Source organism: Drosophila suzukii, assembly GCF_043229965.1.
Source record: "Drosophila suzukii chromosome 2 unlocalized genomic scaffold, CBGP_Dsuzu_IsoJpt1.0 scf_2c, whole genome shotgun sequence".
Taxonomy (NCBI): domain Eukaryota; kingdom Metazoa; phylum Arthropoda; class Insecta; order Diptera; family Drosophilidae; genus Drosophila; species Drosophila suzukii.
Window position 1 is genome coordinate 24,407,084 of NW_027255896.1, and position 14,669 is coordinate 24,421,752.

At 26.3% G+C, this 14,669-nt stretch overlaps 1 protein-coding gene across 2 annotated transcripts; it reads right to left on the minus strand.

Annotated features, from left to right (window-relative positions):
• Positions 1 to 3,589: 3,589 nt before the first annotated feature.
• LOC139354059 (uncharacterized) lies at positions 3,590 to 10,710 on the minus strand. 2 transcript variants are annotated; one of them, XM_070998302.1, is made up of 3 exons: positions 9,638 to 10,710; positions 4,770 to 9,573; positions 3,590 to 4,700 (listed from the first exon to the last, which is right to left on the minus strand). In XM_070998302.1, the coding sequence occupies exons 1-2, from the start codon at positions 9,809 to 9,811 to the stop codon at positions 9,556 to 9,558; spliced, it is 192 nt and encodes a 63-aa protein (XP_070854403.1). In that variant the 5' UTR covers positions 9,812 to 10,710; the 3' UTR covers positions 3,590 to 4,700; positions 4,770 to 9,555. The 2 variants fall into 2 exon arrangements, with proteins under 2 accessions (XP_070854403.1, XP_070854402.1); XM_070998301.1 differs by having other exon boundaries at positions 4,770 to 10,707.
• Between the last annotated feature and the right edge of the window lie 3,959 nt (positions 10,711 to 14,669).

The window sequence follows — 14,669 nt, forward strand, 5'->3', positions numbered from 1 at the left end:
ACAACAACGAAATTTTTTCAATATTAGAGGAATTGCGTGAAGAAAGGATTATATATTAATGGGTATAAATAGGAAGGACAAATATGTTTTACATTTATAAACATCATGTCTGTCGACAAGTTTGGACATTTTTCTGTTGATAAGGAACGATCAGAAAATTTGAAAAGACGTGTTAATTCTACTGAGGGATTATTCATCGATAAGGACGGTAATCTTAATGCTCAAAATAAACGTATCAAAAACGGATCTAAGCCTTTAGACAACAATGACCTAGCAACGAAACAATATACTGATGAGATCCTCGGAAAGTTGGGAGAAGATTTAAGAAAAACAAGGAAGAACCCGTTACTCAGCTAAATGGAGATATGCAAGCAGCAAAGCGAGATTAAAATGCGCCACCTACCGGCGGTATACAGATTTAAGCGTTATGGGCGTTAGAGTGGGCGTGGCAAATTTTTTTTTGGATCAATCGATAGGTATCGACGAGACCAACACATTTCAGTTAAAATTTTTTATCTAGCATGAAAATTGTGGGCGTCACAGGTTTTTGCGGTTTGTGGGCGTTAAAATGGGCGTGGCAAACTTTTTTTTGAGTCAATCGATAGGTAATGACGAGACGAATACATTTCAGTTAAAATTTTTTATCTAGCATAAAAATTGTGGGCGTCACAGGTTTTCGCGGTTTGTGGGCGTTAAAGTGGGCGTGGCAAACTTTTTTTTAGGTCAATCGATAGGTATTGATGAGAACATTACATTTCAGTTAAAATTTTTATTCTAGCATCAAAACTGTAGGAGCCACAGTTTTGGGCGGTTTGTGGGCGTTAGAGTGGGCGTGGCAGTCTACTGAAACAAACTTGCGCTGCGTAAGAAGCTCAGGAATCTGCACGCCAAATCTCAATAGCCTAGCTCTCATAGTTTCCGAGATCTCAGCGTTCATCCGGACAGACGGACAGACGGACAGACGGACAGACGGACATGGCTAGATCGACTCGGCTAGTGATCCTGATCAAGAATATATATACTTTATGGGGTCGGAAACGCTTCCTTCTGCCTGTTACATACTTTCCGACGAATCTAGTATACCCTTTTACTCTACGAGTAACGGGTATAATTATAACTCAAAATGTTAATCGTCGACTCACAAAAATTTCAAGCTTAGAAAATAAAATTGAATTGAATAATAAGAGGGCAGACAGCGCTGACCAAATTTTTGCCAAAATTCTGGAAAAGATTAAAACCATTGAGGACTATATATTTAAATATGTAACAAAACCGATATCATTACCGAAAAAAACCACAATTGAGTTAGAAGGTGTCGTTTTTAAGCCTATTAGAAGAATATGATTAAGCGAGAAATCGTATATGAGTTGCAGGGACTATCTCGAAAAAACTTTCAACGAAGACGAGTGATTACAAGGGGTATAAACGATCTGTGGCAAGCAGATTTGGTTGAAATGGGAGCCTTTTCAAAATCTAATGATGGGTACCGATACTTGTTGACTGTTATAGACACATTTTCGAAATATGCTTGGGGTGAGGCATTAAAATCAAAAAATGCAAATGATGTTTCCCAAGCCATGGAGAGAATATTTAAATCGGGTCATGGAACACCAAGAAACCTGCAAACTGATGATGGCACTGAATTCTTTAATTCCAAATTTAAGGTATTAATGAAAAGTTATAAAAAGTTATAAATCATTATTCAACCTTCAGTACTCTAAAAGCATCAATAGTTGAACGTTTCAATAGAACTCTTAAAGAGTTAATGTGGCGTGTGTTTAGTTTCAATGGAAAATATAAGTGGATATGTATAAACAATTAATTTATAAATATAATAATAGAGTGCATAGAACAATAAAAATGAGTCCAAGTAAAGTCAATTCTTCCAATGAAAAACAAATATTACAAACATCGTATAATCACCTGAAAATATTTGTTGCAAGTAAATTCCGTAAGGGGGACCACGTTCGTATCAGTAAATATAAACATGTCTTTGAGAAAGGGTATACACCAAACTATACAACTGAAATCTTTAAAATTAGAAAGGTGAAGAATACATACCATAAAACATACTTACTTGAAGATTTAGATGGTAGCCCGATACAGGGCGGATTCTATAGAGAAGAACTGAAAAAAACACGATTTCCCCACACATACCTAGTTGAAAAAATTGTAAGGCGAAAAGGAAATAAAGTTTTGGTTAAGCGGCTCGGGTTTTCAAAGACTAGCTGGATAAACAAGGAAGACATGTTGTAGTATAATAAATGATTTATTTAATTAATTTTTATTTGTAAATTATTTTTTATTTACATATTTATCTTATCTTATATTAAGTTTAATATTATTATTTTTGTACAATGTTTTAAACTAAAATTAAATATAATAAAAATACTTTTTACAAACTCAAAATCATTTTCAATTATATTTTCCAAAGTCTCGATCGTAATAAAACATCTCCAATTCAACTGATTTATAAAATAGTTCTTTTTCAATATGTTCCTTTTGAAATTTAGGGCTATCTAATGATTCTCCATCGTTCACATAATTATTTTGTATCATCTCACCTAAGCAAAATGAATTTGATTCTAGCCATTCAACATTTTCTAAAATATCTTTTTCAATTAATCTCTGATGTTTTATTGATGCCGTACCATGGTCTTCATTACTTAACTCTAAAAATTGTGTTTCATTAACATTACGTTTTCTTTTGTTATCTTTGCCACAAAAAAATTTTTTATTTACTTTAACTGTAGTTATTTTATGTGTTTTTGATCTAAACATTGTTCTATTACCATATAGTGAGGCCCCAGTTAATAAAACGTTTTTATAGTCTTCAATTGTAAGATTTCGTGAACTCACTCCCTTTGCTTTATTATGTGAAGATTTAACTTGATCTATTCTATAACAATAAACCTTTGAGCACAGACCTACAAATTCTGTCATGAGTTTACCGTTAAGCTCATCTTTAAAAAACCCTAAACTTTTTTTGTTAACTCTTTTAAAGTTATATAGATTAATTCTTTCATCTGAATAGTCCGATGTATCAAATTTTGCTTCAAGGTCATTACGAATATCTTTATAAAAATCTTCAGTTTTTATTGTATAGATAAATGAATCAGTATCCATATAATTTAAGAGTAACTTTTTCTGAAACTTTGGCTTCATATATTGATAGTGAAAATCATACATTTTCCATTTCGATAAGTCTAATACTGCAAATCCTAAATACATTGGCTTATTAAATAGAACGGACAATCCTTTCATTTGAATTCCATAGAAATTATCATTAATTTTAGTTGCACTATGAAAATTGGATTTTGAAATTAAAGTTTTGGCACAATGTGCTCTTCGTCCAGTCTTGGAGTTATCCGGAGCTTCCCATGAACTAATAAGCTTAATATCGACCCTGCGCTCGGGATCTTCCATTGTTTTTCCGTAAACAGAATTATTCATTAATTCAAAAAAATCTTTTTCAAATTTATTTTTTGCCTATGTAAAGTATTTAGATCAATGTAATTCTTTAACCAAGGCTTTTGTAAAAATTGAACACCTCTATGGATCTTTTTCAATACTAACCCATTCTGTGTACATTGTTGCAAATTCCGATAATGTATTACATAATTTTTCTTATTTCCCAGGTCAGCAATTAATTTTTTTACCTTATCCTCTTTTGAGGCCAGACAATTTGACGGACAAAATGGAAGATCATTATGAAGATCATGTAAATAACCGTATTTGCTATCGATTGGAATATTATTAATATCAAAATTGTCTATGTCTGTGGTAGACATCCACTTAAAATCTTTATATGGTAAAGGTTGTGACATTGCCCAACCATACAAGTTATTCGCATCTACATACATTAAAAATGAAGACTCCTTCGAGGAATCATAATCTGACAAATATTTGTTATTTGCTTTTGTATATCTATGACAACATTGAACTAAACCACCTCGAATGCTACTTTGAATAAATCTATACTTATCTATATCTGTCAGCAATTCAAGTTGAATATTTGTAGATTTCAACATTGCCTCCCAAGATAGACCTGGTGTCGTAAAATACTGAGCTGGGTTAAAAGAAATACATCAGTTTTTAAACATAATTCTAAATAATCTTTAAGAGTGGAACAAGAGAAATGCGACCAAACTTTAAGAGCTTGATCATAATCTTCCTGAGAGCATTCCCTTTCCCTTAAATTACTATAGAATGCTTCCCTTGGTGGGAGGGAAGTTTCCTCGAGTCTACTAGCGGAATCTAAATATTTATAGGGAAATATACCCTTCTTACGCATTAGTCGAAATTCTATATCATTACTGAAAAACGATTTTACAGTGTTCAATTGATCGTCAACTGTTTCTAAAACAAATTTATCTAGTCTAGAATCAAAAGCACACATTATATAATACGCATATGATATTGGAACATGTTCATTAATATTAAATAATTTGGGGCTCACTTCAAGATTTTTCGGTTCCAGAATGCGTTCAAAATCCGCGTAGACAACGAATGGAACTTGAAGCTGATGTTGAACCTGGGTAAATTCCAAAGTATTATTCTGGGGGTGTGGCATCTTTGAGACCTTTTTACTGCAGAGCGTTTTGTGTTTCAATGCAGCTTCCTCAGTTTTGGAAAAATGTAAACACACATTGCAGAAATATTGCGCCCTCTTCTGATTTCCTCTCTGAGCAGTCATTAGTCTTTGAAAGAGAAATATACACAAATTATTTAATTGCTTAAAAGAGTTAAAAGTGAATTAAAGAATTTACCTTGAAATATTTTTAATGTACCTGTAATGTCCATTTCCACCTTCTTCCAAAAACATCATATTGATATGAAGAGGCTTTTCCACTTCCGATTGAAAAAGTGGTCCAATTATTTCGCTCGTCTCTTCATTATATCCGAATACGTTTAAACTCATATGAGTATTCTTCTTTAAAAAATTTTTTATACATTTTATTTCAAGGGGAAAAGTCAACCCTGTGAAATCTAATATTATTTCATCACTTATACGAATTATCTCCAGCGATATATCAATATTATATGCCGAACATCTTTGCGGCCTGTTAACAATTTTCAAGGCAGAAATCAAAGCCCATTTAAAACAATAGTGATCATTTTCGTTACAAACGTTAACTATTGCTTTTTTCGTTAAAAGGAAACGAGGTAGTGGTATGAAAGATGAACCAGCCATCGGTGTATAATGATTCACATTCATTTCCAAGCGAATCAATTTAATAAGAGACCATCCACTATCTCTCTCTTGAAATTCTTGTGTTTTTGAAATTATTTCCATGGTATGTTCATGGAAGATATTTTCTAAGTCAGAACCTTTGTTCATGATCGTCATTTTACTTTGAAAACTGTTCATATCAATTTCTTCAGATTCATCTTTAAAAAGTATATACTCTGCAAACAGTTCAAAGTTGACTTTTGCTGAAGTATAACTTTCTAACAGAATGCTGAGATGAGGTAGCAGGGACAATCCAGCTTCACTCAAGAAACTCTCAGGTAAGATCAAGTCCGATCCATCGTTTACATACATGTAATGTAGTATTCTTCCCTTGAATCCCTCAGAAATTTTTTTGACTCTTCCGTCAAGGGGTTGAATTGCATTTCGCTTATGCAACTCCGAACGGACATGATTTGCCCACTTATTCTTTAGCAAGAAACACTTGCAGGATTGACAAAACTGATTTTGGTTATTCATTTTTATTTTATTCGTTTTGGTAAAATTCTTTTTTCACGATCACTTTTTTCACTTTTACTTAAGTTGTGTTTGACGTAGCAGAGTATCCCACTTCAAGACTATTTTTGGTAGACTAACTATTGTCCTCGATCATTTATAGTGTTTGAAGTGGGCGTGTACGATAATATTGAAGATGAGAGGTGCATACTTAAGATTTTTTTAAATTCAAAAACTAAGGTAATTCTAGTAGGTTATATCGACTATTCATTGGTTAGAAGAGATGAGAAGTATTGATTTTGAAAAATATTTGATACAAGGATAGGACACCATCAAATCGATAAAGGAGACACAAAATCATAGAATAAAGGAGAGTGTTGGTTAGAAGAGGTCGCACATACTTTGCTGCAGGTGAGAAAGGAAAGGTCATTTTTTAGACACACCATCATACTCAGGTAGCCAATAGGGGACAGTTTGGAAAAAATCATTTCGAGTTTGGGAAAAAGCCAAAATTTTCATTTTTTGAATTTCGAGAATGCACATTTTTGGGTAAAAGAAGAGGAAAAATCAAAGATTTTTCATTTGTTGAATTTCGAGAATGCATATTTTTGGGTAAAAGAAGAAGATGAAAACCTGTAGAAATTTCCTTATAAATCGTGTAAGCATATTTAAAAGGGTAAGACGAGATTGTTGACTGAGATAGACAACATGCATTCAGTTAAAATAAATAACTTTTTGAATGCATTTGACGGAATTCTGTTCAATGCACACTATGTACGGCTCCAGTTCATACAATCAAAACTCTTTGAATGTGAACGAGGTAATATAAAAACATTTATTCATGGAAATTATATGGACACCTGCGTGTGGAGCAATGATGCAGCCACTGAGGGAGTTGATACTTGTGTATGCCATCGAATTTCGGATTACAAAAAGGAAGCACTCAACATTATGAATAAATACTATAATCTAGAAAAAAGAATGAAAATTATTAAATAACATAATAAAACATGTTCGCAATACCAAAATAAACTTCTGACTTTTTATTTCGAGTTGAAATTAGAGGTACGGAGAATGGAAAATATTTCCTTGACTGAGATATGTCGGCTCCTTGCGAGTTGTTGCGCGGTCGTGATTTCAACCCCTATTATGGAAACGTCGTATGAGGTCGTATGAGGTCGTTGGCGTGAGGCCGTTCTGGGGCGGAAACAAAAATGTGTATTTGAAAATATTCCAGATCTGAGAAACATTAACTTGTGAGATTTATTTTATTGGGGTTCTTTTGATTTCTAAATTAGTTTTACAATCATAGGAAACATTATTCCCCAACATGATCGGACATGTTCCTCTAAGATAACCATCTTTGAATACTTTGGGTGTGCGGCCTTTCACACGTGCACAGCAACACCTGTGATAATGAGGCAAAAGGGTACGTGATCACACCTTTCCCCAACATGATCGGATATTTTCCTCCAAGATAACAACCTTTGGATACTATGGTTGTGCGACCTTTCTCACGTACACGTTTTTCACCTGACTATTAATTGCACATAATGAGGGGAAGGATACATGATCAATATTGTCACGTGGGGATGTGGGGGCGATGGGGGCAATTAATTTTACTCTTTATAGACATGATCGTGACATTTTTATGACTTCAAAGCCCATTAAAATCAGTTAATTTATTGGATTATGCTAATTGTCCCAGAACCCGCATACGTTAATGAGGGGGGAGGGGGGGCCGGGGCCCATTAATATGCTAATTGTCACAGAACCCGTCTTTTCCTACTACTGATGCACGGCAAACAATTGCGGATAAAGGATTCAACTTTGCTTCTCAGCAACGGAAACCAATACTTATCTTTCAGGCCATCAACACACTTATCAACACCAAGATGACCCAACTTTTCATGACATAATCTGATCAACTGTTCTTGTATTGTTGGAGCATACAAACATAACCTTCCGGCATCATTCTTTCTATAAATTATTCCATCAATAAGTTCAAAACAACCAACGGCTTCTCTTTCTAATTTGTCACGGAGTTTGACGGAAGCACACACGGATCGCAAATTTCATCTATCACGGTATCTAACAATTCGGTTTGTCGACTCAAGGCATCAACGTGCGTCATACTAGAACCGGGTCTATGTACAATAGAGTAGTTATAGTTTTCCAATTACAATCGGTAATGATACGGAACGGCTTGTGTTCTAAATACACACGGAAACGACGGAGAGAAAATATTATCGCAAGGGTCTCAAGCTTAAAACTATGATAAATAGATTCGGCGGCAGTCGCTTTACGGGAATAGAAAAAGACCGGATGTAACTTGCCATCATCTTGGCGCTGCATCAGCACAGCTCCAAACCCGTGGGAGCTCGCATCGGTATGCAGTTCGGTTTCGCTATGAGGGTTAAATAAGGAAAGAACGGGCGGACTTGACAATGCTTTCTTTAAGCTAGTAAAAGCTTCCATTTCCAGTTTTCCCATCGGGAACGGACCTCCATTTTTAAGCAGATCAGACAACGGATTAGCAATACGTGAAAATGACGGAACAAACTTACGGAAGTATGAGAATAAGCCTAAACAAGAATGAAGGGACTTACAATTCAGAGGTTCAGGGTATTCACGAATGGCATTTAGGTGTGTCTCGTTTGGAAGAATACCATTCGTACAGACATTGTATCCTAAATAATCAATGCGGTTCTTTAGGAATACACTTTTCTTGTAATTAATTTCAAGACGGTTTTCATTAAGACGGTCTAGTAATTTGGAAAGTAAAACAAGATGTTCTTCTACCGTCGCCAGGATGATGTCATCCATATAAACATAAACCTGACGATTACGTATCATTTCATGGAGTACGTTGGAAATAAATCGTTGAAAAACGGCAGGGCCATTTTTTAGGCCGAAAGGCATACGCAAGTATTCATAGTGTCCGTCAGGTGTTATAAATGCGGTGTATTTCACGGACTCGGGGTCCATACCGATTTGGTGGAATCCACTCTTTAAATCTACAAATGAAAAAACATTTTTACTTTCGATATATTCTAAGCAATCTTCGATCAATGGGGACGGAAAGTTATCTCTAATTGTTAATTTATTTAACGCTCGGTAATCGATGCACATGCGGATTTATCCATTCTTTTTCTTGACAAGGATTATGGGAGATGCATAAGGGGACTGACTAGGTCTAATAATATTACGGGCTAACAACTCGGCAACTGTTTTATTAACAACGTCTCTCTCTAAGTATGATAATCTTCTCGGTGCACTATGAAACGGTGTAGAATCAGTTAATCGTGTGCTCATTAAACATACATTAAACTACTACATTTCTCAGCTGAAGAAACACCAAAATCGCGGCCTATATCTACGTTATCAAGGTCAATAGACATAGCTCCACAAATGCTTTTCATATCAGAAAGCCAATCCGCGAGAGAATCATCAGGAACCAAGGGTGCATTCGGGTTTACAGAATCAATACTTAGTTTAAAGGGTTGCGTTTTATCTAAAATTAATCTATTTTTTTTTATCGCTTAGCAAGGATGCACAGAATGATTTATTACCGAAAGCAATACGATTATTTATTGAAATTAAATTTGATTCATTTCTTTCATGATTTCTTTTCACAAAAAGTTTAATATTGAGTAATTTAAGGGCGTCTCTGCCAAGGAGAATCGCTGTAGGTAAGATGAGATCGGGAATAACGTATACTTCTAAATCGTGATACTTTTTCTCGAACAAAATTGAACAGGGTACTTTTCCGTACGTGGGTATTGATGTGCCACCAAGTCCGCGAAAGGGACTTTTCTTTAGCTGATGATCTTCATTTAAATATGGATAGTATGACTTTCCCAAAAAGCTTATTGGGCTTCCGGTATCTAACAAAGCGAAAACATATTTAATATTGGTGCATCCTGCTAAACTACTTAATCTTAAACTTACTAACTGAATAAACGGCTTTTCATCCATGGTTTTTTCAGCTTCTGGCAGGGTAAAGCCCACGGTGCGCTTGGGACACGGACGGTGCATATGGCCCACTTCGAAACAGATGAAGCATCCGTTGTCCGGTCTTTTCGGCTTCTTGCAATCTTTGCCATTTGTCGGCAGTTGTAGCATCTAGTGTCTTTCGGAATTACGGCTCCTGGGCGAGGGATCATGGTGACGGCTTTACGATTGGACTCCAGACGTACAGACTGGAATCGCATTAACTTTTGACGTAGCTCATCCAACGTGATACAATAGTAGAGTGGAGCAGCGCGTCCACTGTGGTCCTCTAGTCCATCGACGATGTACTTCACGACGTCTACTTCATCAAAGTTGCCTTGCTGGGCGATATTGCGCATTGTGATGAAATACTGCATCAAGGTCTCGGACTTCCCAATTGTGCGTTTTTGCAGTTGTTTCGCAATTTCCTGGTTTGACATTCTGTTTCCAAAAACTTGGGTGAGCGTGGCGCTCATTTCTGGCCAGGTTCTTGCCTCGACATGTTCATAACGGTTTGCTGCGAACTTCCAGAAGGTTTCAATAACGGCGCCACAGCGTCGGCCATTTGCAATTTCTCACGGTCTTCGATCAGCGTTAGCATGCGGTTTGCAAGCTTCGGTGTGCTCGGGGAATCCTGCTCCTCATCTTGACCCTGGATCTCTGTGTCCTCGGCGTCCTCGATGTTAGCCTCCAGATTCCTTGCACGGTTTAACGCAGCACGGAGTTGGTAAATTGTTGCATCAGCCCCGAACATGATGCCCTTCTCGGAAAGGAGCTCCAGCAGCTCGTCTTTGGACATCTTAACAACCTCACTGTATGATAACATTGCGCAACATTTGGGCAAACCCCACACCTAATTTGTAAACTTATCGGTTTTTATTTAAAAATTTTAAATTTGGTTGCGCTTTTTTGCTCTTCTTGATCGGCGTCGCTTATTTGTAGTGTGCCCGTTCATTATTATTTACAATATCTCTTAAAACTAAATCGATTAATACTAGATTGCACTAAATATACTAAATAACATTATGCACTGGAATAACACAGCTTACAATTTATTAATTTATTAATTTATTAATCTATTAATCTATTAATTTATTAATTTATTAATTTATTAATTTATTAATTTATTAATTTATTAATTTATTAATTTATTAATTTATTAATTTATTAATTTATTAATTTATTAATTTATTAATTTATTAATTTATTAATTTATTAATTTATTAATTTATTAATTTATTAATTTATTAATTTATTAATTTATTAATTTATTAATTTATTAATTTATTAATTTATTAATTTATTAATTTATTAATTTATTAATTTATTAATTTATTAATTTATTAATTTATTAATTTATTAATTTATTAATTTATTAATTTATTAATTTATTAATTTATTAATTTATTAATTTATTAATTTATTAATTTATTAATTTATTAATTTATTAATTTATTAATTTATTAATTTATTAATTTATTAATTTATTAATTTATTAATTTATTAATTTATTAATTTATTAATTTATTAATTTATTAATTTATTAATTTATTAATTTATTAATTTATTAATTTATTAATTTATTAATTTATTAATTTATTAATTTATTAATTTATTAATTTATTAATTTATTAATTTATTAATTTATTAATTTATTAATTTATTAATTTATTAATTTATTAATTTATTAATTTATTAATTTATTAATTTATTAATTTATTAATTTATTAATTTATTAATTTATTAATTTATTAATTTATTAATTTATTAATTTATTAATTTATTAATTTATTAATTTATTAATTTATTAATTTATTAATTTATTAATTTATTAATTTATTAATTTATTAATTTATTAATTTATTAATTTATTAATTTATTAATTTATTAATTTATTAATTTATTAATTTATTAATTTATTAATTTATTAATTTATTAATTTATTAATTTATTAATTTATTAATTTATTAATTTATTAATTTATTAATTTATTAATTTATTAATTTATTAATTTATTAATTTATTAATTTATTAATTTATTAATTTATTAATTTATTAATTTATTAATTTATTAATTTATTAATTTATTAATTTATTAATTTATTAATTTATTAATTTATTAATTTATTAATTTATTAATTTATTAATTTATTAATTTATTAATTTATTAATTTATTAATTTATTAATTTATTAATTTATTAATTTATTAATTTATTAATTTATTAATTTATTAATTTATTAATTTATTAATTTATTAATTTATTAATTTATTAATTTATTAATTTATTAATTTATTAATTTATTAATTTATTAATTTATTAATTTATTAATTTATTAATTTATTAATTTATTAATTTATTAATTTATTAATTTATTAATTTATTAATTTATTAATTTATTAATTTATTAATTTATTAATTTATTAATTTATTAATTTATTAATTTATTAATTTATTAATTTATTAATTTATTAATTTATTAATTTATTAATTTATTAATTTATTAATTTATTAATTTATTAATTTATTAATTTATTAATTTATTAATTTATTAATTTATTAATTTATTAATTTATTAATTTATTAATTTATTAATTTATTAATTTATTAATTTATTAATTTATTAATTTATTAATTTATTAATTTATTAATTTATTAATTTATTAATTTATTAATTTATTAATTTATTAATTTATTAATTTATTAATTTATTAATTTATTAATTTATTAATTTATTAATTTATTAATTTATTAATTTATTAATTTATTAATTTATTAATTTATTAATTTATTAATTTATTAATTTATTAATTTATTAATTTATTAATTTATTAATTTATTAATTTATTAATTTATTAATTTATTAATTTATTAATTTATTAATTTATTAATTTATTAATTTATTAATTTATTAATTTATTAATTTATTAATTTATTAATTTATTAATTTATTAATTTATTAATTTATTAATTTATTAATTTATTAATTTATTAATTTATTAATTTATTAATTTATTAATTTATTAATTTATTAATTTATTAATTTATTAATTTATTAATTTATTAATTTATTAATTTATTAATTTATTAATTTATTAATTTATTAATTTATTAATTTATTAATTTATTAATTTATTAATTTATTAATTTATTAATTTATTAATTTATTAATTTATTAATTTATTAATTTATTAATTTATTAATTTATTAATTTATTAATTTATTAATTTATTAATTTATTAATTTATTAATTTATTAATTTATTAATTTATTAATTTATTAATTTATTAATTTATTAATTTATTAATTTATTAATTTATTAATTTATTAATTTATTAATTTATTAATTTATTAATTTATTAATTTATTAATTTATTAATTTATTAATTTATTAATTTATTAATTTATTAATTTATTAATTTATTAATTTATTAATTTATTAATTTATTAATTTATTAATTTATTAATTTATTAATTTATTAATTTATTAATTTATTAATTTATTAATTTATTAATTTATTAATTTATTAATTTATTAATTTATTAATTTATTAATTTATTAATTTATTAATTTATTAATTTATTAATTTATTAATTTATTAATTTATTAATTTATTAATTTATTAATTTATTAATTTATTAATTTATTAATTTATTAATTTATTAATTTATTAATTTATTAATTTATTAATTTATTAATTTATTAATTTATTAATTTATTAATTTATTAATTTATTAATTTATTAATTTATTAATTTATTAATTTATTAATTTATTAATTTATTAATTTATTAATTTATTAATTTATTAATTTATTAATTTATTAATTTATTAATTTATTAATTTATTAATTTATTAATTTATTAATTTATTAATTTATTAATTTATTAATTTATTAATTTATTAATTTATTAATTTATTAATTTATTAATTTATTAATTTATTAATTTATTAATTTATTAATTTATTAATTTATTAATTTATTAATTTATTAATTTATTAATTTATTAATTTATTAATTTATTAATTTATTAATTTATTAATTTATTAATTTATTAATTTATTAATTTATTAATTTATTAATTTATTAATTTATTAATTTATTAATTTATTAATTTATTAATTTATTAATTTATTAATTTATTAATTTATTAATTTATTAATTTATTAATTTATTAATTTATTAATTTATTAATTTATTAATTTATTAATTTATTAATTTATTAATTTATTAATTTATTAATTTATTAATTTATTAATTTATTAATTTATTAATTTATTAATTTATTAATTTATTAATTTATTAATTTATTAATTTATTAATTTATTAATTTATTAATTTATTAATTTATTAATTTATTAATTTATTAATTTATTAATTTATTAATTTATTAATTTATTAATTTATTAATTTATTAATTTATTAATTTATTAATTTATTAATTTATTAATTTATTAATTTATTAATTTATTAATTTATTAATTTATTAATTTATTAATTTATTAATTTATTAATTTATTAATTTATTAATTTATTAATTTATTAATTTATTAATTTATTAATTTATTAATTTATTAATTTATTAATTTATTAATTTATTAATTTATTAATTTATTAATTTATTAATTTATTAATTTATTAATTTATTAATTTATTAATTTATTAATTTATTAATTTATTAATTTATTAATTTATTAATTTATTAATTTATTAATTTATTAATTTATTAATTTATTAATTTATTAATTTATTAATTTATTAATTTATTAATTTATTAATTTATTAATTTATTAATTTATTAATTTATTAATTTATTAATTTATTAATTTATTAATTTATTAATTTATTAATTTATTAATTTATTAATTTATTAATTTATTAATTTATTAATTTATTAATTTATTAATTTATTAATTTATTAATTTATTAATTTATTAATTTATTAATTTATTAATTTATTAATTTATTAATTTATTAATTTATTAATTT

What these genes read in the sequence shown, in the direction of transcription:
- LOC139354059 (XM_070998301.1), bottom strand. Translation starts at nt 10,505, where the DNA reads ATGTTATCATACAGTGAGGTTGTTAAGATGTCCAAAGACGAGCTGCTG.